This window comes from Mobula birostris, chromosome 22 (assembly GCF_030028105.1).
Source record: "Mobula birostris isolate sMobBir1 chromosome 22, sMobBir1.hap1, whole genome shotgun sequence".
In the NCBI taxonomy this organism is placed as follows: domain Eukaryota; kingdom Metazoa; phylum Chordata; class Chondrichthyes; order Myliobatiformes; family Myliobatidae; genus Mobula; species Mobula birostris.
In genome coordinates this window covers 22,321,807-22,349,794 of record NC_092391.1, presented here as the reverse complement: position 1 = coordinate 22,349,794, position 27,988 = coordinate 22,321,807, and the positions used below count along the sequence as shown (strand labels likewise).

The window sequence follows — 27,988 nt, the reverse complement described above, 5'->3', positions numbered from 1 at the left end:
ATTTTTCAGAAAGAGTAGTGAGGAAGCAGTGCGTGAGAGACAAAAGGTCGTAGCTTTGGCCAACTTGAAGGAACCCAGCCTCCTCCAATTCTACATCTCCAGAGAGTGGCTAAATAAATTTAACACCTTTACTGAACCAGGGCCAATCACAAACCACACCTTCCTTTGTTTACACGGAGGTCAGTAGCCTGGGGAAAATGGATACTCTGGCACCTGCATCTGAACAATTTTCATTTTCGTTATCTTTGCCTTGAAATTCCACCCTGCTCTCAGATTTACTTGGTCCGTCTCAGACGTCCGTCTCTCTCTCTCTATCTCTCTTCCCCCCTCTCCTTTTATGAACCCCATTGACTGACAGTTATCTTGACTAAACTTCTTCCCACCCTGTCACTTCTTTAAATAAAAGCTATTCCCTTCTCTCAGTTCCTCAGTCTCTGCTGCACCTTTTCTCAGGATTAGGCTTTCCATTCTCGAACATCCGAGATGTATTTTTTCAAAAATAGCGTTTCCCTTCCATCACTATCAATGCTGCCCTCATCTCATCATCCTGCTGCCATAACAGGGATAGGTTCCCTTTGTCCTTACCTAGCACCCTACTAGCCTCTGTATCCAACACATCATTCTCTGTCACTCATCCCTCCCCACTGATCTCTGCCCTGTAAGAGTGACAAGTGCTACACCTACCCCAACACCACCTCCTCACCACCATCCAGGTGAGGCAACATTTCATCTGCAGTCTGTTGGCATCGTCTATAGTATCCAGTACTCCCGGCACAGCTTCCTCTACACTGAAGAGACCTAATGCAGGTTGCTAGCCCGCTTTGTCAAGCACCTTTTCTCTGTGTGCCGCAAAAGGCAGGATCTCCCAATGGCTTCCCATTTCAATTCAACCTCCCTTTCTCACACTGACATGTCTGTCCATGTCCACCCCTACTGTTCAATAAGGCCAAACTTGCCTCATATTCTTTCTGGGTTGCCTTGAACCTGATGGCATTCTCTAACGTTCGCTTTCTTTAACTTTCAGTAATTACCCCCGCCCACCCAGCCTTCTCTCTTTTTCCATTTCCCATTCTGGTTACCCTCTCACCTTGCCCATCACATCCTCCTGGGTCTCCTTCCCTTTATTCCATAGTCCACTGGTCCACCGTCCTCTCCTAATAGGTTGCTCCTTCTTCAGCTCTTTAACTCTTCCACCTAGCACCTCTAAGCTTCTTACTTCCCTTCCCTCACCTGGTCTTACCTATCACCTGCCAGCTTTCACTCCTTCCTCTCCCCCACCTTCTTATTCTGGCTTCTGCCTCCTTCCTTTCCAGTCCTGATGAAGGGTTTTGGCCCAAAACGTTGACTGCCCTCCATAGATGCTGCCTGACTTGCTGAATTCCTCCAGCATTTTGTGTGTGTTGCCCAAATAATTTGCCTCTTTTTCTCTCTTACATTCTCAGTGTCTCACTCTAGCTCTTTCTCTTGATTTTTTTTTCTTTAATCCTTCTGCTGTTGTGTATATTCAGAACTTATTTCAAGAATAAATTAGGATAGTGTTGGTATCTACTGAGCTGAACAAATGGTTTAGAGGTACGAGTTCAAATCCCTCAATAACAGGATTTAATTTCAAAAAGTTAAATACAGGTATATTTGGGATTTAAAGTGAAATCATTGTCATAACAATGGCCATAAAGCAACTTGGTTATTTATAAAATTCCATCTGGTCTTTTGGGGAAGGAAATCTGTTCTCATTCAGTATGGATTATATATAACTACATACCCACAGCAAAGTATTTGATTCTTAACTGTGATTTGAAATGACCTAACATGTCAATCTGTTACAGAATCATAGCACTGAAACAGGCCCTTTCTCCCATTGAGTTTGGGTCTAAGAAACAGTCTAATCAAAGGAAAGCTGAGAACCACAAATCCTTTACTTTTGCTTCCTTTTGGTGGTTGTTTAAGCTACAAGTAGTTGTTTGTAATTATACAAAACCTTCAGTTTGGAAAAAATACTTGAACTAGCTTGTTAAGAATCACCAATCCAGTTGTTTATGTGAAGATAATGGGGAAAAACAACTGAAAGATGAAACTTTACTACTTAAATATCCTGCTGCTTATAATTTTAATTACTGTCGCTCATGTCTGCAAATATCTGAGGGATTATTTTATTGCTTTTCTTGGATGATTTGTTATTCCATTGTAACTTTTATTTGTTGTCAGTAATTGTCAATTTAATGAAAGGACTGTTGTATGTGATAAAGCAGAAGTTAAAAGTGTAGCAACCTGAGACTTTGCTCTAAAACAAATGATTGTAAGTAAACCTCAGACATTCTTAAATTGGAACTTATGTATTTTTGAGCAGTGGAAAGTAGTGGAAGGCGTGCTTATTTGTGTCACCCAAGTGTCAAGTGTCACCCAAAAAGTGCAAAATGTTTAAAGATACTGAACTCTTCCCTCCAATTTGTGCAAAACAGTGACATGGTCTCCTATTTTCAAAATGACTGTGAGTGCACCTTTTTTTGACAGGTATTCCTCCAAATAAGTACCATTACATTGATGATCTGGTAGTAATTCTTCCCCAAAACGTTTGGGAATATCTCTACAATAGGTAAGTAGAATGAGACTTCTTAGAGTGGACTTTTGAAATTTGTTATCAAAAAAATTAGTGTTTTAACAGCATTTCTGTATTTTTAAAAACAGCGTAGTTAATCATATTGCTAGGGCAGGTTCAGTCTGAATAACAGCCTGTCATTCCCAAAAGAATTAACTTTTGTTTTTTTTTTTCCGTCAGCAATGTTGTTTTGGAGAGGCTGAACAAAAACTACCTAATTCCTCATACAAAATTATATAAGTAATGATTCTATTTTTTATGGCTGGCAATCATTTTAGACTCACTCAGAGCATTGTGTGCATTGCACATTCTTGCCTTGGAATGGATATATAGATGTTGATGATTCTAGTATCAGATGAAAGACTGAATAAATCTCAGTTGTGTACAATAGAGATAAGTTAAAATTAACATGGTTGAGGTCTTTAAAACTATTAAAAGAAATTAGCAGGATAGGCATGACTTCCCTTTAATTTGTTTTAACCCAAGGGAAGGCCTTTATAATTAGAATTAAGCTTTGGGAAAGAAAATCTGACTTAAAATAAAAAGATATTGACATGAGGATATTATACTGATATGAATCCACGATGAAATTATCCCAGAAGATGACAAATGTGATTCAATCAATATATTTAAAAATATCACACATTTGTTTGGAAAGTAAAACTATTGAGGATTAAGGAGATAGTTTGGAGAATTGGGTTTAACGTGATAAAAATATCCTTACCTAACAATAAATTTGGCGTTCTTCCTGATTATCTAACAAAATTGCTATATGTCTCAATATTCTTGTCTTGATTGTGGCAGGTTTGGAGGTGGTCCTTCTGTGAACCATTTATACATCTGTTCCATTTGCCAAGTAGAAATTGAGGCACTTGCTAAAAGGAGGAAAATGGAAGTAGACACTTTTATAAAGGTCAGAGATCACTGTGCATCAATATAAAGGGAGGGGAGGGCTAGATTTTTTCACAGAATTTTACGATTGTTAATTGTAGAATGACCTTAAATATTTGAGAACATTGAACTAGTTTTAATCGATAATTATTAAAATCATGGTACAACTGATAAATGTTTCTACATCTCACACCCATGCATCACACCTAATTTTCTGTCTCAGCCTCTGTCTTGAGCCAGAGTTGGAGTACAGCCTTGGATACATTCCCCCATTCCAGCAGTTGGCAATCATAAAACAATGGCTCAGTAAACCTGATGAATGAAATATAACTTCTGTACTTACAAATGTATGCTGCATTGCTCTGAAATGAAATTGAGTACATTGGATACAGATTGAGTTTCAGCAAAAGAAGTTTCTTTTTAGTGGGTATGACCCAACAAAAGGAGACTGAATAATGTTCTCAGGATAGCTATTATTGGAAAGAATGTTATTATTTATTAGAAAAGTGGTTTTCAGATGCAATCCCTTGTTCTGCCTTATAAACTTACCAGAGCCATTATGGTATGAGCACTGTTTTTGAACTCGCTTGCAATTGCTATTTTGTCTGTATTCTTACAAAATTCAATGATTTATCATTTTAATTCTTCATCCAACCAAGGAAATGTTCAGGTGTGAAAGAGGTCCAAGGAGAATGTGGAGGAATGCAGTTGGGTGGTGTTTTGAATGATTTGAGTTCATATACTCATCATTAAATTGCCATGGACAGGAATGTAAAATAATCAGAAAGGGTAATTGAAAGTTGTACTATAGGAGTCTCTATAAAAAGGATAGAGGATTTTACTACAGAAACAGAAAGGTGCACTTAGATCAAACCACAAGTAGAGTGTATGCATTAGGAACATGATTATGGGGAGATTTGAATGGAATTTTGAAGATATTAAGGAAATCGAATAAATTGGATACAGAGCAACTATTTCCATTGGTTCGAGAGTGTAGGACGAGGGAACATATTCTAAAAATAGTACCATACCATCCTGAAATGAAACTTGTATATAAGAAATTACTGTAGAAATATGAAATTCTGTTCTGTGTACAGGTGTAAAACTGTAAAAAATGCATAATTTAAGCATTAAAGCTAATTGCAGCCTCTTTTAAAAAAATCTTTCCACTTAACCCAAAGTGAAAGAAATACTGAGAGCACCTCATTTAGTTCCCAATCAGGCAGTGTGTTAATTAAATGAAGAAAATTTCTAATTTATGTACCACACATAAAAATTACTGGTGAACACAGCAAGCCAGGCAGCAGGCCAGACGAAGGTTCTCAGCCCAAAACGTCGACTGTAACCTCTTCCTATAGATGCTGCCTGGCCTGCTGCGTTCACCAGCAATTTTTATGTGTGTTGCTTGAAATTCCAGCATCTGCAGATTTCCTCGTGTTTGCGGTTCTAATTTATGTAGTGTTTTAGAACAGATTAGAGAAGTTCATGGGTATAATTTCACTGTGACAGTAGTTGGAAACTGTTAGTGTGTTAACTTTAAACTTAAGATTTTTGGATTTTAGTTGAGCAAAGTTATTAAGAGATCACTTGGAATGGTAGAGCAGATCTAAGGGCCCAAATAGCTTATTGCTATTCCTAAATTCATAGTCATAAGCACAGAAACAGGCCCTTTGGCCCATCTAACCTGTGCCAAACTACTAATCTGACCAGTCCCATCGACCTACACATGGACCATAGCCTTCCATACCCCTCTCATCCATATACTTATTCAAATTTCTCTTAAATGTTGAAATTGACCCTGTTCCATAACACGGCTGGCAGCTCGTTCCACACTCTTAACACCCTCTGAATGAACAAGTTCTCCTTCATGTTCCTGCTAAACATTTCACCTTTGACTCTTAACCCATCACCCCAAATTGTAGCTTCACTTAACCTCAGTGGAAAAAGCCTACTTGCATTACCCTATCTATACCACTCAATTTTGTGTTCCTCTATCAAATCTCCTCTCAATTTTTATAGATTCCTCAATTACACTTGCACATCATGACATTCTTTCAGATCTGAATGGCAGATTTCTGGTAATTACTGGGTTACTTTCTACTAACCCAATTTACTATGTCATCTTGAATGCCAAGCGACTGAACCTTCTTAACCAACCTCTCATGCGGTACTTTGTCAAGGGCCTTGCTAAAGTCCATGGAGACAACATCCACTACCTTGCCTTCATCAACTTTCCTGGTAACTTCTTCAAAAAACTACAAAATTAGAGACAACTTCTGATGCACAAAGCTATGTTGACTATCTCTAATCCAAATACTCATATATCTGGTCCCTTAGGATAACTTCCAATAACTGGCCCATTACTGATGTCAGGACATAGGCCTGTAATTTCCTGTCTTATTCTTAGAGCCTTTCTTAAACAACGGAACAATATTAACTATCCTCCAATCCTCTGTCATCCCACCCTACTGGGTAAGGATGTTTTAAATATCTCTGCTTGGGCCACTGCAACTTATGGACTACAGAGTCCAAGGGAGTACCTTTTCAGGCCCTGGGGATTTATCCTCACTAATTTGCCTTAAGACAGCAAACACCACCTCCTCTGTACTCCGTATAGACCTTGCTTCTGCATTGCCTCATGTCCATAGACTCTTTGTCTGCCTCCCAAGCAAATACGGATGCAAAAAATCTATTTAAAATCTTTTGGTTCCACACATAAATTACCACTCTGATCTTCCAGAAGACTAATTTTATCCCTTTTGCACTTATTATATCTGTAGAAGCCCCTAGGATGTCTCCTTCACCTTATGTGCTATAGCACCTTAATGTTTTCTTTTAGCTTTCATGAATTCTTTCTTAAGTGTTCTCTTGCAGTTCTTGTATTCCGCAAGTACCTCCTTTCTTCCTGCTTCTCTATACCTGCTGTGCACCACCTTCTTTTTCTTAACCAGGGCCTCAATATCTCCTGAAAACCAGGGTTGCCCGAACCTGTTTTCCATGCCTTTTATTCTGACATGAACATTTACAGAAACTCTATACTCTCAAAATTTCATTTTTGAAGGCCTCCCACTTACTAAATACACCTTTGCCAGAAAACAACCTATCCCAATCCTCACATGCCAGATTCTTTTAATAGCATCAAAACTGGCCTTTTTCCAATTCAGAATCTCAACTCGAAGACCAGACCTATCCTTTTCCATAAATACCTTGAAACTATTGGCATTAAGATTATTAGATGCAAAATGTTCCCCTACATTAACTTCTGTCATCTGCCCGATCTTATTCTCTAAGAGGAGATCTAGTGTCACACTCTCTCTAGTTGGGACATCTTGATTATGGAAACCTTCCTAAACACATCTGACAAACTCTTTCCCATCCAGCCCTTTCACAGTATGGGAGTTGCAGTCAATAAGTGGAAGGTTAAAATCACCTATTATAACCTTATATTTTTCACAACAGTCTGCAGTCTGTTGTGTGTTCTTTGATATAATCTCATTAATGTGGTCATACCTTTCTTATTCCTCAGTTCTACCCATAAAGTCTCATTAGACGAGCTGTGTGGTCTGTCCTCTCTGAGCACTGCCATGGCATTTTCCATGACTATGCCACCTTTAACCCTATAATCCCTGCAACTCTGTCACATCTAAAACAATGGAACCCTGGAATATTGAGCTGCCAATCCTGCCCCTCCTGCAATTGTCTCACTAATGGCTACACTGTCGTAACTCTACGTGATGATCCTTAAACTCATCCGCCTTTCCTACAACACTCCTTGCTTTGAAATATACACAGCTGAGAACTTCAGTCCCACCATGTTCAATCCTTTGATTCCTGACCTTGTATGTAGGCTTAACAACATTTTTCTCCACCAGCACTCCAATATCTGCTCTGGCACTCTGGTTCCATTCCCCTGCAACTTTAATTTAACTCCCCCACCCCCAATGCAGCACTAGCAAGCTTTCCCACTGGGATATTAGTCTCCCTCCAGTTCAGGTGCAAAATGGCCCTTCTGTACAGGTCCCACCTATCTTGGAAGAGAGCCCAATGACCCAAAAATCTGAAGCCCTCCCTCCTGCACCAACTCCTTAGCCACATATTAAATTATATGATCTTCCTATTTCTGGCCTCATTAGCACATAGCATAGGTAGCAATCCAGAGATCACAACCCTAGGGAACTGTCCTTTAACTTAGCACCCAACTCCCTGAACTCACTTTGCAGGACCTTGTCACCCATCCTATCAATGTCATTGGTACCGATGTGTACCACAACCTCTGACTGCTCACCCTCCCATTTAAGAATGCTATGGACTTGATCCGAGATGTCCCTGACCCTGACCCCCGGAAGGCCATAAACTATATGGGAATTTCATTCTTATCCACAGAACTTCCTTTCTGTTTCCCAATCAATGAATTCACTGTCACTATAGTTCGCCTCTTCTCTCCACTTGCCTTATAAACCACAGAGCCAGATTCGGTGTCAGAGACATGACCACTGTGGCTTTTCTCTGTTAGGTCATTCCCCCTCCCCACCAATATCCAAAGTAGTATATCTGTTGTTGAGGGGAAGAGCCACAGGTGAATTCTGCACAGGCTGCCTCTTGCCTTTCCCCCCTCCTGACTATCACCCTGTTACCGTGTTCTACACCTTGGGCGTAACTACCTCCTTGAATGTTCAGTCTGCCAACCTCTCAGCTGTCCAAATGATTTGGAATTTATCCAGTTCCAGTTCCAACTCCTTAATGTAGTCTGTTAGAAGCTGCAGCTGAATGCACTTCTTGCAGATGTAGTCATCAGGGACACTGGAGGTCTCCCTGCCTTCCTACATCCTGCAAGAGGAGCATTCCACTATCCTGCCTGGCATTTCCAATGCTCTAAATGTACAGTAAGAAAGAAGGAAATAATAAATAACAAAAAAAATCTATCTGCGGCCAATGCCTCTTCTCACCAAAGCCTCGAACTAAAGCTTCCATTTCCCACTCAGTACTGTCCCGCTCACACAATGGCCTGTCCGCTGAAACCTAACTTCCCATGATTGGTCCTTGCCAGGTGCCTAATTATGCGCAATCCAATATCTTCTTGGGAAATGGCGGACAAAATGTGTCAACTACTTCCACTTGCTTCTTTCAAACACTCTTTCCCACTACACAATCAGATGATTCCTCAGGGTTATGGCATGCTAAATTCCTACCTAACTTTATGGAGTGGAAGCAGTATTATATAATTCCAAATCAAAGTTTCCTAAGTGTGGGCAAATTCCTCAAGTATTAGAAAATATATGGTTTTAACCATATCAGCAAAGCTAAAACTGCCCTGTGGAAGTGATGTTGCATTCCATTAAACTGCAACATATTTTACAAGAGCAAGAATAAACAAGTACTTGGTAAAAAAAATTATTACAAGGATATGAATCATTAAATCCACATAGAATAAAGCAAGCTGCGTACTTGTATCTTTGTTTTCCTTTTTTGACTTGCTGAGGCTGAATCACTTTCAGTTGAAAGTTTATGGCTCTTGAAGTCTTCTCACCTGTAGTTATGTCAAAGTGAGGAAATAAGCCAACAGTGTAGTATGAGGTGAGAAAAGATATTACCCAACATTGATAAGTTTGTATGCATTATAATTGAACAATATTAACATTTAGCCCATTGTTCCTGTACCATTTCTGTGAAAAAGCTATGTAGTTAGTCCCAGTCCCAGTTTCCTCCATTTAATGTCTGACCTATCTGATTAGATTAGCTTTTGCTTTGTTAGCCAAGCTTTTGTGTGAGAAAATTTAGTTGAGAAAATAAACACACTGCTTCTATATAATGTTGTTGAGAACACCATTGCCTGCACAAGTTGAATATTTGTACGTAAGGGTAGATTCCTGTTCCTGAGGATCTTCTCTAAATCCTTCATGGCTGCTCTGCCAAGGGTGATTCTTCATTGAATTTATTTTATGTACTTAGAAAGTTGTTTTATGTGCTTAGAAGTCAATGGGAAGTCAACAGAGTTACCGTGTTGAGTGACGGAATGCTAAGCTGTACACCGCACCCAGATGTTAACATCAATAGCTGTCGGGGTGCAGAGGCAATCAGAAACAAATTGACTCCCATTCACTGACTTTGTTCTCACTGGGCTAAGGACATATTTACACATCACCTTCTGTGTTGTTGGAGATTGTTGATTTGAAAGTGAATAGCTTTGACACCAAATAATTTGCCTATGTATGTATACTCAGATTGTGAAGGTGCCTTGGTAAAAATGAAAAATTTAGTGTAAGTTTTTTTCTTTCATGTCACAATGAAGTAATTGAATCCATAAAGATGATAACTTAAGAACTACTAACCTATGAGAAGGAACCTTGTTCACAACCTTTGGTTGACCCAAAAAAAGGACACTTGAAGCCTAGGCACTGTAGTCAGTTTTCACACAATAAGTTCTCACAGGTAGCAAAGTAATCATGAATAAATAATGTTTTATTTAGCAGTGATGATGAAGCAAACAAACTCTTTGTGACCCTTCTCATTATTTTTTCATCCAGCTAAACAAAGCGTTCCAGGCTGAGGAATCCCCCTGTGTTATATACTGCATTAGTATGCAGTGGTTCCGTGAATGGGAAGGTTTTGTTAAAGGCAAAGACAATGGTAAGGAACATTTGTTGGAAATATTTCCAGGAAATCAAACAGATTGGCAGTTTCCTAAATTCCAATAGTTTAAAATTCATCGGATTATACTTAGAACCTGTCCCATATCCAGGCAATTAAAAACTTCAAAAAAAAAGTGACACTGTTACTGCATAGTAAAGTTGTAATATTTAAATCAGTAATTTAATTTCATCTTTGATATGTGTATTTTATCAGCAGGCCTAGGAATACAGACTTATTTGTCTATCATCTTACACCAATCTGATAGTTGTACTACAATAGAGGTAATGGGGTTGTTGACAAGTTATGGCAGTCAATCAAAGAAGCCTCTGATGTTTATGTAAGGTTAAATAGCACCAAAGTACGGTGTCACAAAATATAGATTTTTTATGATGACAAAAATATTATGAGATTGCAGAGTTTTCTTTTCACTAAGGCATTCAGTAAAGTATAGCATTTCTTAACAGCATTGGATAGCTGTTGGAGGAGATGGAATGATCATACCTAGATTCTAAATGGGGTAGACATGGATAAATTGGCCTTTTCTTCCTCTGGATTATTTCAGTATACAGTACTCTGCATTGAAAGCAACTGAAGTATATATCGGTGAAAACAGCTGAACGTATTTATTTTTCTTCCTCTCCCAGAGCCTCCTGGTCCAATAGACAATAGCAAAATTGCAGTCATTAAAGGTGGCCATGTCCAACTAAAACAAGGTATGGAACCAAACAGTGGTGATTTAAGAATAAAATATTTCAAAATAGTAAAACAGGCATGGATACATTTCCTTAAAATATGTGCACTATTTAAGTGAATGTAATATTGCTATCAGTGGTAATGCAGACCAAATCTAATGGCAGATTCATGTCCCTATAGATTGAGATTTCTTTACTGATTTTTGTTTTCCTCTTGTATTTTGGTTCTCATTTTCTTTTAATTAGGTGCAGATTATGGTCAGATTTCTGAAGAAACGTGGAACTATTTGTTTACTATCTATGGTGGTGGACCAGAAATTGCCATGCGGCAGAACATTATTCAAGCTGATTTGGACAGCCCGCAAGGAGAGAGGAAAATAGAAGCCGAAACTCGTGCTGTGTGATGATAGAGCTGGCTTAAAGTAACTAGTTGAAAGGTACATTTGTTATAGGAGGAGACAAATGTCACAGACTCTTACAGAACCAAAGAAGATGGTGTTATGATGCAGATCGGCCATTTAAAAAATATTGAATTTGTAACAGGTTTGAGGGTCTAATTTTAAAAACGCAAACAACAGGAATTCTGCAGATGCTGGAAATTCAAGCAACACACATCAAAATTGCTGGTGAACGCAGCAGGCCAGGCAGCATCTCTAGGAAGAGGTATGGTCAACGTTTCAGGCCGAGACCCTTCGTCAGGACTAACTGAAGGAAGAGTTAGTAAGAGATTTGAAAGTGGGAGGGGGAGGGGGAGATCCAAAATGATAGGGGAAGACAGGAGGGGGAGGGATGGAGCCAAGAGCTGGACAGGTGATTGGCAAAGGGGATACGAGAGGATCATGGGACAGGAGGTCCGGGAAGAAAGACAAGGGGGGGAGCCCAGAGGATGGGCAAGGGGTATAGTCAGAGGGACAGAGGGAGAAAAAGGAGACTGAGAGAAAGAATGTGTGTATAAAAATAAATAACAGATGGGGTATGAGGGGGAGGTGGGGCATTAGCAGAAGTTAGAGAAATCGATGTTCATGCCATCAGGTTGAAGGGTACCCAGACGGAATATAAGGTGTTGTTCCTCCAACCTGAGTGTGGCTTCATCTTTACAGTAGAGGAGGCCGTGGATAGACATGTCAGAATGGGAATGGGATGTGGCATTAAAATGTGCGGCCACTGGGAGATCCTGCTTTCTCTGGCGGACAGAGCGTAGGTGTTCAGCAAAGCGGTCTCCCAGTCTGCGTCGGGTCTCGCCAATATATAGAAGGCCACATCTGGAGCACCGGACGCAGTATATCACCCCAGCCGACTCACAGGTGAAGTGTTGCCTCACCTGGAAGGACTGTTTGGGGCCCTGAATGGTGGTAAAGGAGGAAGTGTAAGGGCATGTGTAGCACTTGTTCCGCTTACAAGGATAAGTGCCAGGAGGGAGATCAGTGGGGAAGGATGGGGGGGACGAATGGACAAGGGAATCGTGTAGGGAGCAATCCCTGCGGAAAGCAGAGAGGGGGGCGAGGGAAAGATGTGGTGGGATCCTGTTGGAGGTGGCGGAAGTTACGGAGAATAATATGTTGGACCCGGAGGCTGGTGGGGTGGTAGGTGAGGACCAGGGGAACCCTATTCCTAGTGGGGTGGCGGGAGGATGGAGTGAGAGCAGATGTACGTGAAATGGGGGAGATGCGTTTGAGAGCAGAGTTGATGGTGGAGGAAGGGAAGCCCCTTTCTTTAAAAAAGGAGGACATCTTCCTCGTCCTAGAATGAAAAGCCTCATCCTGAGGGCAGATGTGGCGGAGACGGAGGAATTGCGAGAAGGGGATGGCGTTTTTGCAAGAGACAGGGTGAGAAGAGGAATAGTCCAGATAGCTGTGAGAGTCAGTAGACTTATAGTAGACATCAGTGGATAAGCTGTCTCCAGAGACAGAGACAGAAAGATCTAGAAAGGGGAGGGAGGTGTCGGAAATGGACCAGGTAAACTTGAGGGCAGGGATGTGGCCTCCCATATATTGGCGAGACCCAACGCAGACTGGGAGACCGCTTTGCTGAACACCTACAATCTGTCCACCAGAGAAAGCAGGATCTCCCAGTGGCCACACATTTTAATTCCACATCCCATTCCCATTCTGACATGTCTATCCACGGCCTGCTCTACTGTAAAGATGAAGCCACACTCAGGTTGGAGGAACAACACCTTATATTCCGTCTGGGTACCCTCCAACCTGATGGCATGAACATCGACTTCTCTAACTTCTGCTAATGCCCCACCTCCCCCTCCTACCCCATCTGTTATTTATTTTTATACACACATTCTTTCTCTCACTCTCCTTTTTCTCCCTCTGTCCCTCTGACTATACTCCTTGCCCATCCTCTGGGGTTCCCCCCCCCTTGTCTTTCTTCCTGGACCTCCTGTCCCATGATCCTCTCGTATCCTCTTTGCCAATCACCTGTCCAGCTCTTGGCTCCATCCCTCCCCCTCCTGTCTTCTCCTATCACTTTGGATCTCCCCCTCCCCCTCCCACTTTCAAATCTCTTACTAACTCTTCCTTCAGTTAGTCCTGACGAAGGGTCTCGGCCTGAAACGTCGACTGTACCTCTTCCTAGAGATGCTGCCTGGCCTGCTGCGTTCACCAGCAACTTTGATGTGTGTTGCTTGAGAGTCTAATTGATCTCTTTCTCCTGTTCCTATGTTAACTTGACATATGCAAAAATCTTAAACTTGTGAAAACTAGAAAAATTAACATTAACTGCATTTTATATTTTTGATTAGTGAAATATTGCAATACATTTCACATTTGCTTTATACAGGAGTATCTAACTCTGAGACATGTAAGATATATTGGGACAAGTGACCAAAAGTTTGTTCATGGACCTAGTTTTTAAAAATGTTATTAAGAAAGCAGAGAAAGAGATAACAGAATACGAGGGGTGATTGATAAGTTCTTGGCCTAAGTAGGAGTCAATTTTAGAAAACCTAGCTCATTTGTTTTTCAATATAGTCCCCTCCTACATTTACACACTTAGTCCAGCGGTCGTGGAGCATACGGATCCCTTCTTTGTAGAAGTCGGCGTCTTGGACCTCCAGAAAGTGGTCCACAGCAGGGGTGATTGATAAGTTCGTGGCCTAAGATAGAACGATATGAGTTATTAACTTCAAACTTTCTGCATTTTCACTCAAAGAGTTGAACTGCACATGCATGTAACATGTATAACCCATCTCCTTCTACCTTAGGCCATGAACTTATCAATCACCCCCTGCCCCCCCCCCCCCGTAGAATTCCAGAGTTTGTGACTTAACCACTAGTTGTGGATCAATTTTCAAAATGGAGATAACTAAGACCAACATTTGGAGGCATGCAGACGTTCACTTATGGATTTAAGGACTGCAGGAGGTTCCAGAATTGGAGAAGGATGAGGCTGTGGAGAAATGAGACTCTAAAGAGATTTGAAAGCATATGTGAATTTTAGAGCTTTGGCATTGTTCATGTGAGATCCACAGTAGCTCTGTGAATTTTGGCAATAGTTGAAAGAGATGTAGTATAAATTAGGATGCTAACATCGGTATTTTAAATGAGTTTTAAATTTATTATGGATTAAACTCTTCAATTCTAGTATGTACATAAGAAATCCCATTAACTGTCCTAGCATAGTCAACTGAATTTGTGTCCAGTAGCTCAGATAATACAGTTGCGATTTTTATTAATGGGATGTAGGCATTCTTGGCAAAACCTGCATCTAATGTTCATTCTTAATCTCCTTAAGAAACTAATGGTTGAATTGCTGCAGATGATATCAAGAATTTTGCCTCATATACCAAAGAAATGGAAGTATGTCCATTTCATAGAACCTTGTGATGTAAAGATGTCTGCTAAATTGCCTTTCTGTGTGAGTTTGCCTTTTTGTCAGATGGGACAATTTAATATAGGTTTCTTTAACAGATGAGGGACTCACTGAAGGGCTTCTGGTTTCCTCTTGTAATTACAGTACTTTGATTGTTTCAGTTCAATTTCTAGCCACTCACTATGCTCAGCATATTGATGACAGTAGATCGTCTTGTAATGGAGATGCAATTAAATGTGAAAAGAGGTGGTTGGATATTCTGAGTAACAAATAAAATGCTGGAGAAATTCAACAGGTCAAGCAGAATCTATGGGAAGGAATAAAGAATCTTCATTTTGGGCCAAGACCTCTCTATTGCTTTCCCTAGGTGCTGCCTGACCTGCTGAATTCCTCCACCATTTGTGTATTACTCTGGATTTCCAACATCTTCAGAATCTCTTCTGTTTATGGTTAGATATTCACTGTTGGAGATGGTTATCACTTGATAATATTATGCCACAAAGCACTTCTTTCCACCTGTATTCCCAAGAACCTTGGGTATCCTATGAAATTTCTGAAGTGATAGGTGTCCATTAAGTCATGGAATCAAAATTTCTATTAAGTGATGCAATTGATGGGATGTTATGCACAATATCTCAAACCTGCATGAAGAACTATAAAGTACCAATTTGATTTCAGTTTCTTCCTGAAATATGAAACTTCTAGTCTATGTGTACTATTCAAATATATAATGATAGTTATTTTAAAATTCACTATTCCCAAGTTGCATCTAGGGATGTTATATATCAGAGCAGTTTAAATAACTTCTCATTTCCATCTGAGTAGAAATTTATCCCTGCTTGTTAAATATCACGACACTTTATTGTGGGAATCACATCTTTCCTGGTGTTTGGGATGTACATTGGCAAATTGCCTTTTATCAAGTAGTAAATAGAATTAAAATATGCTGTTCACCAATCATCAGTGTGAAAATGGGACACTAAACTATAATTCTGGCTTAAAGGCAGGTTGGGAGAGAAAATAAGTGTTGTTTTAGGTTTGTGAGCTAACTACTGGCAAAGGTCTAGAATCTTGACATTTATTCACACAGACAAGGAAATGGAGTATTACATATGGACGACTCTGTAGCTAAGAATGGGCTATTTGGCAGAGTTTGCTCTGCATGAGTAATTATTCTCCATGTAAGTCACGTCCAATCCTGATTCGTTCAATTCCAACCGAATACTCATCAAGCAAAGAGGGAAAAAGAGTTAATATTTTTGATTATCATTCTTTGACTTGATGACCTGGGAAGCAGCCATTGTTGTATGTACACAATACTCTGCAGATGCTGGGGTCAAAGCAACACTCACAACACACTGGAGGAACTCAGCATGTCGGGCAGCATCCGTGGAAACGATCAGTCAACGTTTCGAGCCGGAACCCTTCGTCAGGACTGAAGAGGGAAGGGGCAGAGGCCCTGTAAAGAAGGTGGGGGGAGGGTGGGAAGGAGAAGGCTGGTAGGTTCCAGGTGAAAAACCAGGAAGGAGAAAGACAAAAGGGTGGGGGAGGGGAAGCAGGGAGGTGATAGGCAGGAAGGTGCCTATCACCTCCCTGCTTCCCCTCCCCCACCCCTTTATTTTTCCCCTTACTGGTTTTTCACCTGGCACCTACCAGCCTTCTCCTTCCCACCCTCCCCCCACCTTCTTTACAGGGCCTCTGCCCCTTCCCTCTTCAGTCCTGACGAAGGGTTCCGGCCCGAAACGTTGACTGATCGTTTCCACGGATGCTGCCCGACCTGTGTTGTTGTATGTGTTGTATATCTTCCTTGATTAGACTGATAGATTCCAATTTAACATAGATTTCATCTGACCTAATGATTTCCAGCCATTACTGTTTTTAATTTTGGTGTTTCTTTCATTCAACTGCATCTATCTGTCCTACCTCTCTCATTTGTACAGTTTTTTTCTGGACTCCTCTTAGTCAATTATGCCAGCGGTCCCCAACCACCAGGTCGCGGACCGATACCAGGCTGTGAGGAAACGATATGAGTCAGCTGCACCTTTTCTCATTCCCTGTCACGCACTGTTGAACTTGAACATAGGGTTGCCAGCTGTCCTGTATTTGCCGGGACATCCCCTATATTGGGCTAAATTGGTCTGTCCCGTATTTCCCCCCCTAAGGTAAAGCGTTCCTATGAAACCTTTCGTGCCGAAATGGCGTGAAGCGAAGGAGCAATTACCATTAATTTATATGGGAAAATTTTTTGAGCGTTCCCAGATGCAAAAAATAACCTAACAAATCATACCAAATAACATAAAATCGAAAATAAATAACACTAACATATAGTAAAAGCAGGAATAATATGATAAATACACAGCCTATATAAAGTAGACATAATGTATGTACAGTATAGTCGGGAAGATGAAGGCAAAACCGATTTGTAGGGGGGAAAATCGGCACGTATACGCTTGCGCACATCACCTGCGCATGTCACGCATGCACACACAGGTGCCTGCGCAAGGCTTCATGGTCATGGTAGTCTTTCTGAGGTAAAGTGTCCCGGGATTTGACTGCTACTTTGCTACTTTTGTCTCTTATTTGGGAGTGAGAAAGTTGGCAACCCTAACTGTAAAAGACATGTTGAGGAGAGTTTAACCCTACTTGAACACCGCACCCCCCCCCCCCCCGTCGGCCGGTCCACAAGAATATTGTCAATATTAAACCGGTCCGTGGTGCAAAAAAGGGTGGGGACCCCTGGATTATGCGAATCACCTCAAGTAGACTTCCACAGTCAAGTCATTTTTGGGTAATGAAATTTGACAAGCAAAAACAAAATGCAACAAATAGAAATAACTTGAACTGATCATCATAGGAATCCTCATGCAATTGTTCAACCAGCAAAGACTAACAAGGAATAAACCTTTTTGTTTTGCAGGCTATGATACTGAGCTGAAGGTTGTGAAAACTGCAACTTTTGCACCTGTGATGAATCTTTGTGAGCACTTTGTAATTTAACTGTAGAAATTCTCTTTTTTTAAAAAAAAAAGTTTTATTTCTTTCTGGGTAAATGTATAGCTAAATCAAAAGAGAGCTTGGCATTATACACTGTATAGTAGACAATGCTATGGAAATATAATGCTGTACCAACCTAAACCTAACTGTATTTCATTAGAGGCTACATTATCTATCTAATATACTGTGGATTCCAGTTAATTGGGACACATCGGGACCAGTACAATTTGGCCAGTTAAGTGGCTGCCCCAGTTAGCTGAAGTTTCATAGTAATGGTTAAAAAGGTATAAAAAAGACGATCTACCATTTAACTGAGTAACAAATTATGTGTTTAAGTGAAATACAGAATAAATTAGAAGACCAAAAATGCTACTACAGTGCTGTAAAACTATGTATTAGTTCCTAATAGTTACTGATGGTTTGCTGTAGTGTTCTTTTGATTGACTGACTGTAAATGAACAAAATCAGCTAAAACACTTCGTGCAGATAATGAACTGCCTTCACACAATGCCTTTGACAATTTCATCCTCCAAATCTTCATTTTCATTGTAACATTCAAGATGATTACCGATACCTTCAAATGCTTTGTTGTTCCTAACTTGTTGAAGTAGTGAAGTTGTTCCATTTTTACTTCCAGCTGTTTGTGGCATCTCCAAGCTTGAATTCTTGAAACCCCAGTGAGCAAAACAGTTCCGAATTGTCTTGCTGCTTATTTCTGGCCAGCTATCAGTGACAAAAATGGCTGCATTTTGAACACAATCCAAAACATCCAAAAATGTACCAGTTAGTGGGTTAATTGGTCATTGTAAATTGTCCCTTGATTATGCTGGGTTTAAATCGTGGGTTGCTGGGCAGTGCTGTTTGAAGGGCTGAAAGGGCCTATTCCACACTGTATCTCTAAATTAAAATGTAAAAAAACAAATGCACATTACTGATATTGTAAAACTGTTTGCTTTAAGCACAGTGTGGTGTCTAATGGGGACACAAGTGCAGACGACTGACACTAGTTAGAAAATGTTCGGCAACAGTCTCTTGTCCAAAACTAAGCAGCATAGCGTCTCAAATAAATGAAGGTAATCCCATCTATTTTGTTAATTAGTGTTTGTTTTTTAAGAGTTGCCCCAAAATAAATGGCTGCCAGATTAACTGATTGCCCAATTAACCAGAATCCACTGTATATGTATAAAAGTTAAGTTGTTCTTTCAAGTCGGTAAGTCATTTATATTTCTTAAAGAATCTTTACAACAGACTAATGACACATACAACACCATACTGAAGTGGTCTTGAGCCTGATGTATTAAGTGAATTCTTCACATGGAAGCTTTTGTGGAGAAAATGTTTCCCAGTGGTTTTGTTGGTGACTTTACAGTGAGAAAATGGAAAGTTGCAATGTTGTGGCAAAAACTGACCACAATGTATGAACTAGCATAGAAGACTAGTGATCAGGCCAGCTGCAGAGAACTATTTCTTTTCTCTTCATTGAGATTTTAATGAGTTTAATACAACTTTATGCCAAGATCTACTGAAAAGTAGCTGTTTTTGCCTTTATACAGAAATATTTGAAGTCTTTAAATGTCAGTGAAGTGCACTGGTCACTGCTGTTGCAAATTTTGCTTTGTTTCACTGTAATCTAAGCAGCAGGTATTGGATTCTTGAAGTGATATTCATTTTTGAAGTAATATTCCCTTCACACTAGTTTTTGACCCTTTGGTGCATCATTTCGTACCTTGGGAGACAGGCAACTTTTCATGAGCTTTATGACTGGATGCTAGACTTTTAAGTGTTTGTGAGACATTTAGCTTGTTCTGACTTTGTAATTTCAGTTTGTTTTTTCTTGAAACGAACATCGTCCAAATGTTCTGGCCATAAGATCCAGAGAAGTTTAGGGCTTCTTCAAACCAGACTGTGTGTTTGCCAAAGTTTAAAGCCATTCTTGATGGAAAAGCATACAGTTTAAATTATCTTCTGAACTCTGCCTGAAAGAGCAATTGGACAGAACCATTGTTCCACATTTTAAATTAATTAACAGGAGCAGCCAAGTTTAGAATATGTATGGTCTCATGAGTAGCAGTTTAGAAGGATTTGTGGGATTCATGCCAGTACAGATATATAATAAATTGCAGTAACCTGTGCCATTTGTGTACCAATTGACTTAAGACTGGGATAGCTGCCATGGAATTTCTTCCTAGCTTGGGAAATTCTGGAATTTTCTGCACCAGAAGCTGTATATGCACAGACCAAGGGTTTGTTCAGTGTAAAGACAAACAGATTTTTAAGCAGCATGGGTACTGAGGAATAGGGAGAAAGAATTGTAATGATTGTAATCCGAGTAGAAGCTCTTACTGATGTGATCTTCGTGAATGCTGAACCAAACCCTAGATTTGTTTCTTCTTCTTGATGTTTCATTGTTTGTATTTGAATGTGCACATTGAAATACCAACTTGCCTAGAACTTTAATTGAAGTCTGCAGACATCAAAATAGATGATAATCTTAGAAAAATCAAATATTACTATTAATTAATTTGTGTAAGATCACTCATAATCACATACTAATTTCCCACTTTGCTCTGTTTCTAATTTAGTTTGCTACAGCAATTGGACTTATTATTTTAAATAATACATTATTGAAGTTCTGAATTGCAAAATTGTGGGAAATTTGTGATTTACAATGATAATTCAGAATTGATATATAGTAAATTCTCTTTTTATACACACACCCACACACCCACCCACCCCTGAACCTATTCAATGCTACATTTAATAACTGACCAATTAGTTATAAGATTTTCATTGTTAGGTTTATGTAATTGTGTATGCATTCGAGAACTCTTAATTGCTATAAATCTAGTCATCCTTTTCATAAAAAATATACCAGTATTAGGATTTTTACTGCTAATTGAAGAAGAATAAGCTCTGTATATTTTTTTTATTTGAAAAGAATGACTAGATCTACAAACAGAAACATAAGGGATTTCACAGATGCTGGGAATACATACAGAATGCTAGAGGTAAAAGGCAGGATCACCTAGTGGCCACCCATTTCAAATGACTTCCCATTCACGTACTGCTATGTCTGTCCATGACCTCTCCATTGCCATGAAGAGGCCAAAATCAGGTCGGAGGAGCAACACTTCATATCCCATTTCTTCCCTCTGGGTCTCCTCCTTTCTTTTCTTTCATGGTCCACTGTCATCTCCTATCAGATTCTTCCTTCAGTTCTTTATCTTTTCTACCTACCCCCTCACAGTTTCTTACTTCATTTCACCTTCCTCCTGGTCTTACCTATCACTTGCCAGCTTGCACTCCTTCTCCTCTTCCCCATCTTATCTGATTTTTGCTTCTGCCCCCTTCCTTTCCAGTCCTGGTAAAGGATCTCATTGAGAAATGTCGACTATTTAATCCCCTCCAATGATGTTGCCTGATGAGTTCCACCAGCATTTTGTGTGTGTGACTAGCTTTACAAAATTGAAGTTTTGCAATACACACTCCATTACATAAACCCAACAATGAAAATTTTATAATTACATAGTCAGTGATCAAATGTAGCTTTGAATTGGTTCAGATATACGTGTGAGAAAACTTAGTATGCATAATTTTTAGAATTATCAGGTTAGTTTGCTCAATTTCCCATAATTTTGCAATTTAGTACTACGATAATTTATTATGTAAAATTAGAGATCCAATAGCTTTGGCTAAACAAAGTAAGAAACAGCAAGTTCTTGTTCTTGAACTGTAGGCAATATTAAATAAATAAATCAATGGTAACGTTTGAATTTTGAGTTTAATGATTAGTTTTGCATGGTGTAAACTGATGTACATTCTGTCTGACAATAGATTTGGTTTGAAGCGAGCTGCACTGTTGTGTTCAGCAAATTGCTATTAACTTAGTTTCTCTGCATCACAAGAATATAGATAGATGTCTACAGTCTCTCACCCAAGAGCAGGAATTGAGTATGATAATTTACAGTATCATTATTTTGTTTTGGCAAAGTTGTACCCTATTTTGTTCTGATTCTTTCTGCTTACTTATATCTGCCTTACTACCACCTTCCTTGACAAAATTCCAGTTCTGAATTTTGACCGAATGGTCTTTCTGTCCAGGTATTCTAGTCCAGTATACTTGACATTGAAGAGCACAGGATTTAGTTCATCTGTATAACTACATATGTGCAGGCTTTTTCTTTAAAACAGCGTATTTAGTTGACTCTTTTGTTAAAATAATTGAATAATAGTTTTCTACCTCGTCATTTGAGATTAGTGATAGTTTGATGCTGTCCTGTTTTGCTGTATAGGGGTTTGGGATGTGTTACCCAGACACCTGTATGTTCAAAATTGCCTTAAACCCAGGAACATGAATTTCTTTTAATTTTGTAAAGAGAGGAGGGTTAGGTGGAAAAGTACAGAGAAAAATATTTAAAATGTTTGAAAACCAAGCAAAGCAGTAATTTGTTTCTGTGTAGAAATACAAAAGAATGTTTTGACTTCTGACAAACTACAATTTCAAACAGCTGGTGAGAAGCTTGAATTATCTGGGTAGCTTATTTCATTGAGTTGCCTTCATTTCAACCTCTCCTAGATCTTAGTGCTACATCTTCCAACACCAAATCGTTTGGATAGTTCATATATTCTGGTCCAAATTGGCACTTTATTTTTTTCCCAATACTGAATTACTACCAAAATCTGACTGTAAAACAGCTCTGATATTTTAACCAGTGCAAATAGGGATAATTCACACTCCAGTAATCAAATGATTTTTCCTTGCTCACGAAAAGGTAATATGAAATTGAGTCAAGGTGGAGGGGAAATGTTTATTGATCGTGAGCAGATTGGAAATGCACCAAAATTTGCATACATATGATTGATACTAATAATACTATATTTATCCAGGCATTGTTCACAATGAGGTATGTTGGCAAAGTGTTTTTGTCTAGTTGAAAAGTTCTGACAATTGAGTTCATGCCTCTTATGATTATAAGGTGCCGAAACAGTAAGTGTTAAGCATGCTGCATGCAAGATGTAATATAATGGAGCAAGTTCACAAAATGTGGTATCTGACAGTGAACCTGTGGGACTTTGTTGTGTGAATTAATATTTCCATGGTGCAAGGTTAAATATTGGTCCACACCAGTTGTTCTGCATTTGAACCATATTGATTTCCTTTGTAAGAATGTGCTAGAGAAGAACAGCCCCATGGATTGGTCCTGATAGCAACAATGGGTTGCTTGGACTCCAGCCCTGGTGATAATTCTGACTTTTTAAGACAGTAATTTTCACTGCTGTGAACTAATTGCTTAAAAACAGTTGTGTTGAGTAGATCCAGGATGGTATGTACAGCCATATATAGTTTCCAGATTTGAAGTATTCACTGCACAATAGGAACCCTTGTCTGTTTCAAAATAATATTTCAATGTGATGTTTTTAAGAAATAATTCACTTTTGTTAACTCCTTTGTCAAGGATTCTGATTTTCCAGAAGCGTTTAAAATGTTTGTAAGATAAAACATTGCACAAATTTATTTTTTGTAACTAAATATTTGTTCAGAGTCTCCAAAATATTTGTCATGATGTGCACCCAATATGGATTGCTCAGATTTAAAGTTTTCAATTTCTGAATGTAATTGAAGCTAATTGAATTATAAAGGAATTTTGTTGAGTAGATATGACAAATGATTACCACAGTGTACAGCTTTAGAGTTACAGCTAGACCATTCCAGAGTGAAATCAGAAAGCACTTTTACATGTTAAGAATAATGAGGCCTAGAATTCTCTCCCCAAAAATATGTGGATAATAGGTTAATTGATTTTGATCTTAAGGATGGAGATCAAACAGTTAAAGGACCAAGTGGTATGGAGCTACTGCAAATTGAGGTCAAATCAGCCATAGTAATCTTAAAATGACAAATTTGCTCTGAGGACCCAATTGGCCTTCTGCTGTTGTTATGTTTCAAATGCGATTAGTACCAGTTCAGCAATGGCGAATGGAGGAAGCAGTCTTCTATAATAGAAGAATCTTGACCCTGAAACAGTGATTTAACTTGTTTGTTGCATTTTTTACTGGAGCACTGCATTGAAAAATGTTTCTAGAAATATTTGCCTTAAGAACTGGAAAATATTTCTGATTGATGTTTTGCTATGTCAGTGGCATATGTAGTAAATTGTGAGATTGGGATATTGCCAAAAATACTCTGAAATTTCCCTTTTGCAGATTCCATTTGCTTTCATAAGGTCACTTGTGAATGCTTTGAAACTGACGATGTGTAATCAGAGTGCATAACTAATTTATCCCAAATATGTTGAGGAAAATCCTGAGAGCTTTTTACAAAGTATTCTGTAGTTCAGAAGTTTCTGAAGATTTCACTATGATCGAAGTTTGCTACTCCAGCTATAAAATGGAATGTGTATTATTTACATTGGCCAGATTTTGCTGATTTTAATATCATAACCTGCTACCTTGGCCCCATTGTAAAAGTGGAAATAATCTGCTGTAACCTTTACCTTGTGTAGTGATTGCAAAATGGATACTTAAATTATTCTCACAAATATAAACCTAGTATAGAGTTTCATTATTGCTTCATAAGTAATGCAGGTCTAAGTGCACACGATATTTAAATAAAGTGAAATAAGTGGCATGAATAGTTTTGTTTAATTCCTTGATTCTTTTTATATGCTTTGAGCTATAAATAACATGACTAAATTTTATCAGAATTATGAGAATAGTTTTAGTTCACTGTTATCATTTTCTCAAGTTTATTACCCATTATTTTTGATATTCACAAAAAGTGCTGTGTTATTCAAGCAGAACTATTTTACTTGTTGCATGCATTTACTGATGGGCAGATTGTTTTAAATCCATCCATTCTAATCAATACAAAAAATTTGATAATTTGCACAGCTCATTTCAATGGAAGCTTGTTCTGTGAAATTTCCATTTAAGAATATTGCTAACAGAGTTAGAAGACAATTTTGGAAAATTAAGTGATGGCTTTTAAATAATCTACATTTACTCATAGCACATTTGTAATGATCTTTATAATGAACTAGTTTTCATGGGAAACAAAGCTCTTTTCTACTCATCAACTTGATGTCTATTTCATCTGGTTTTGCAATCTTGAAAATGAGAAAATAGTGTATTTATTATTGCTTTACAATGTTTACTCTTGTGTGATTACTTATTCATTATTGTACAAGCACCCAAATTCTATTTATACTATAGGAACACAATATAGGTATTAGGAGCAGGAATAGTCCATATGAGCCTTTCAACCAAGCCCTGCTATTTGTCAATATCTTTGCTATCTTTTACCTCAGCTCTGTTTTCTCAGATGAACCCTGCATCCTTTGATCCCCTTAATACTCAGTAATCTACTGATCTCTGCTTTGAGTTAACCAAATGCCTGAGTATGCACAGCCCTCCAGAGGAGAAAATACCAAAGAGCCTCCATTTCTGAATGAAGAAATTTCCCTTCCTTTCACTCCTAAATGTCTACGCGATATTCTGAGAATGTGATCCCCAGTTGTGACTAAACCCTCCCTGCATTTTACCTTGTTAAGCCTTGTAAGAGCTTTGTAGATTTCATTGAGAACATTTTAGAATGTTGCTCACTTTTCTAAATGACAGGCCCAGCCTACTTAATCTCCACACGTATGGCAAACCTACTAGCCCTGGAAACATTGCTGCATTTGCAATAGCAGAATCACATCTTTCCATTTGTTTCCTCCACGTTGTAAGAATTATTTAGTTAACTTTTGAAATAGACTTGTTTGTCACATGAAGTTGCAGAAGCTGACCACAACCATGCATAATACTCTAAATGTAGTCTACAAGCCCCTATGCAATTGCAGTAAGACTTCCCAACTACTGTATTCAATTTCTCTTCTTAACAAAGTCTTAATATACCATTTACTTTCCTAATTACTTGTGGAACCTGCATGTTGGCATCGAATGACTAGTGTACAAAGATACCTAGGCCCCTTTTGGAACAAAAACCCAACCTGTCTGCATTTAAAAGGTACTCATGCTTTTTACAATTCGTACATTCTTTTAAAATTACTGCATTGTTCTCACCCACTTGCTTGTAAAAATGGTTGAAGATGATGTACATATATGCTTCGCCTATTTGCTCTAATACACTTTCAGAAACCCCAGAAGGGAGCAATATGTAATTCAACAGAATACACTTAAATAGTTAAGGTCATAGGACTATTTTTTGGGAATGCAGAGTGGGTCAGAATGTAACGGCTGAAGAAGAGGATCTTGGGGTTAATTGTAGATTTGAATCTCTGACAGTGATTCCTACTTATTGCATGATTTGTCAATGAGATATTTAATATGAAACAGTGTATTGCTCTGATTTAAACCTTTGTGATATTTCAGAAGGTTTTGCAAAGGAAACAAGATTTCCAAACTGTGGTTTATATAAGTTCTCCTATATTAATTCACAAGTAATTTAAATATTTCAATTTTGGACAATTGATTTTCTCCATGTATAATAACATGTTTCCTATTCAGATTCAACTTTTCCTGTCTGAGTTATCAGAATGAGATTTATTTATTCTTTGTTGCTTTTAAATTGCTATGAAACTAGATCTCCCTAATTAGATTAGATTAGATTAGATTCAACTTTATTGTCATTATGCCGAGTACAAATACAAAGCCAATGAAATGCATTTAGAATAGTGTTATTTACAAAATAACTGCGAATAAAAAAAAGTGCTACAGCACACAAATATAAAAGTACTGAGACAGTACAATACGGACGCAATACTGCTTAGCACTGTGATGAGAGGTTCAGCAGTGTCACAGCCTCAGGGAAGAAGCTCTTCCTGTGCCTGCTGGTGGGGGAGCGGAGGCTCCTGTAGCGCCTACCGGATGGGAGGAAAGTGAAAAGTCCATGGTTAAGGTGAGATGCATCCCTGATAATGCTTTTCGCCCTGCCCAGGCAGCGTTTATGGTAGATGTTCTCAATGCTGGGCAATTGGGTGTCGATAATCCACTGGGCAGTTTTCACCACACGCCAGAGTGGTGAAAATGGCTAGTTTCCAAATGTTTCCCAGATGTAGGCCTGTCTTTGATTTGAGTAAATATTAAAAGCAATGCCTTAGTCACCCTATCCTTTGAAACCAGTAGCATTATAATAGGCATGAGATTGGCATAATGGTTGCCATCAATTTTATTATAAATTTATTTATAGTCATAAGATTAGAGCTTCTTTTCATTCTACAGCTTCCTGTCATGGACTTCCACTAAAGTGACAGCCTACAATGGAAAGAAAAAGTTGGTATTGGTACAAAATGAAGACTTTATATTTTTAAAAAAGTCCAAATTTTTGAGTTTGGATGGAAAGAGAAAATCACTGTCACCTTTTATGTTATATTTCCAGATAATCTCCTTCAAATTACTTGGTAGACAATAGCAGAATCAAATCTTTCACTTGATTTGTTTCCACCACATTCTGAAAATGAATTGGTTAACTTTTGAAATAAACCTGGCTGTCACGTAAAGTTGCCTTTAACCCTGACAAGATAAACATTGAAGTAGCCTTTAGTTCAATGGAACAGTTATTTCTAAGATAACACTGCTTGAGTAAGATGATTTATTGTTTTGCTTTTTACTTCAAAACTGTAAAGCACATTTTAAATGAGGTTTTTTTAATGTATGACAATATTGGCAGTAAATTTGTCAGAAGATAGTTCACTGTTTAGACACTGAGCTGAATCCAGCAGGTTAACTGCAGGTGAATATCTGATTTGATTTGCTTGCATTGGCACGTGTGAGTTAGTACACATGCACTACTGTAGTCTTGTACAGTCGGATACATAAATGATTCCATCAGGTATCTGATACAGCAGTTTGTTGAAGAAAACTGCAGAATGTGTGTGTTTCATTAGTGGGGCGGGGGGGGGGGGGTGGTGAAATGGTTTTGAGGTTCAAGGATTGATCTTTGGAAACTAGCCTGCATAGACCAGACAGCTCAGTGTTATATGGTAGACAAAAAGCAAGTAGACAGGCTACTCTTTCTCTCTAAACTGGGGAACAGGTGATTTAATAATACTATTGAGAAAGAAATCCGATGGTGGAACAATGTGCAACTTTTTAAAAAAATAATGATGGTGGTCTGTAGTTACACTGCCACAGACTAATGTTTATGTGTGCATTAATGCTGAAAATGAAAATATGACTGCAGTTGATTTCGGAAAAGCAGAGGGCAAAAAAGGAGGCTGCTGCAGAGCATTTGCCATATGGTGGGTTGAACATTTCTATATACTGATAAGCATTATTTCAATTGCTGAATGAATGTATACCCATAACTAAAGTGATTGTTCATCTTTAAAAAAAAGTATTTTTGTCATAGTCATAGAAATCT

At 38.6% G+C, this 27,988-nt stretch overlaps 1 protein-coding gene across 2 annotated transcripts in view; it reads left to right on the top strand.

Moving 5' to 3' along the window:
- usp20 (ubiquitin specific peptidase 20) overlaps window positions 1–24,247 on the top strand; it is a 69,429-nt gene extending 45,182 nt beyond the window's left edge. The window contains exons 19-25 of one of the 2 annotated variants that reach the window (XM_072240292.1): window positions 10–179; window positions 2,512–2,593; window positions 3,401–3,509; window positions 10,012–10,114; window positions 10,762–10,830; window positions 11,056–11,246; window positions 17,549–24,247. In XM_072240292.1, the coding sequence (XP_072096393.1) occupies window positions 10–179; window positions 2,512–2,593; window positions 3,401–3,509; window positions 10,012–10,114; window positions 10,762–10,830; window positions 11,056–11,213 (691 nt within the window). In that variant the 3' untranslated portion in view covers window positions 11,214–11,246; window positions 17,549–24,247. Of the gene's footprint in view, window positions 1–9; window positions 180–2,511; window positions 2,594–3,400; window positions 3,510–10,011; window positions 10,115–10,761; window positions 10,831–11,055; window positions 11,247–17,548 lie in introns of those variants that run through there. The other variant, XM_072240293.1, reaches the window with a different exon arrangement.
- Window positions 24,248–27,988: the final 3,741 nt, after the last annotated feature.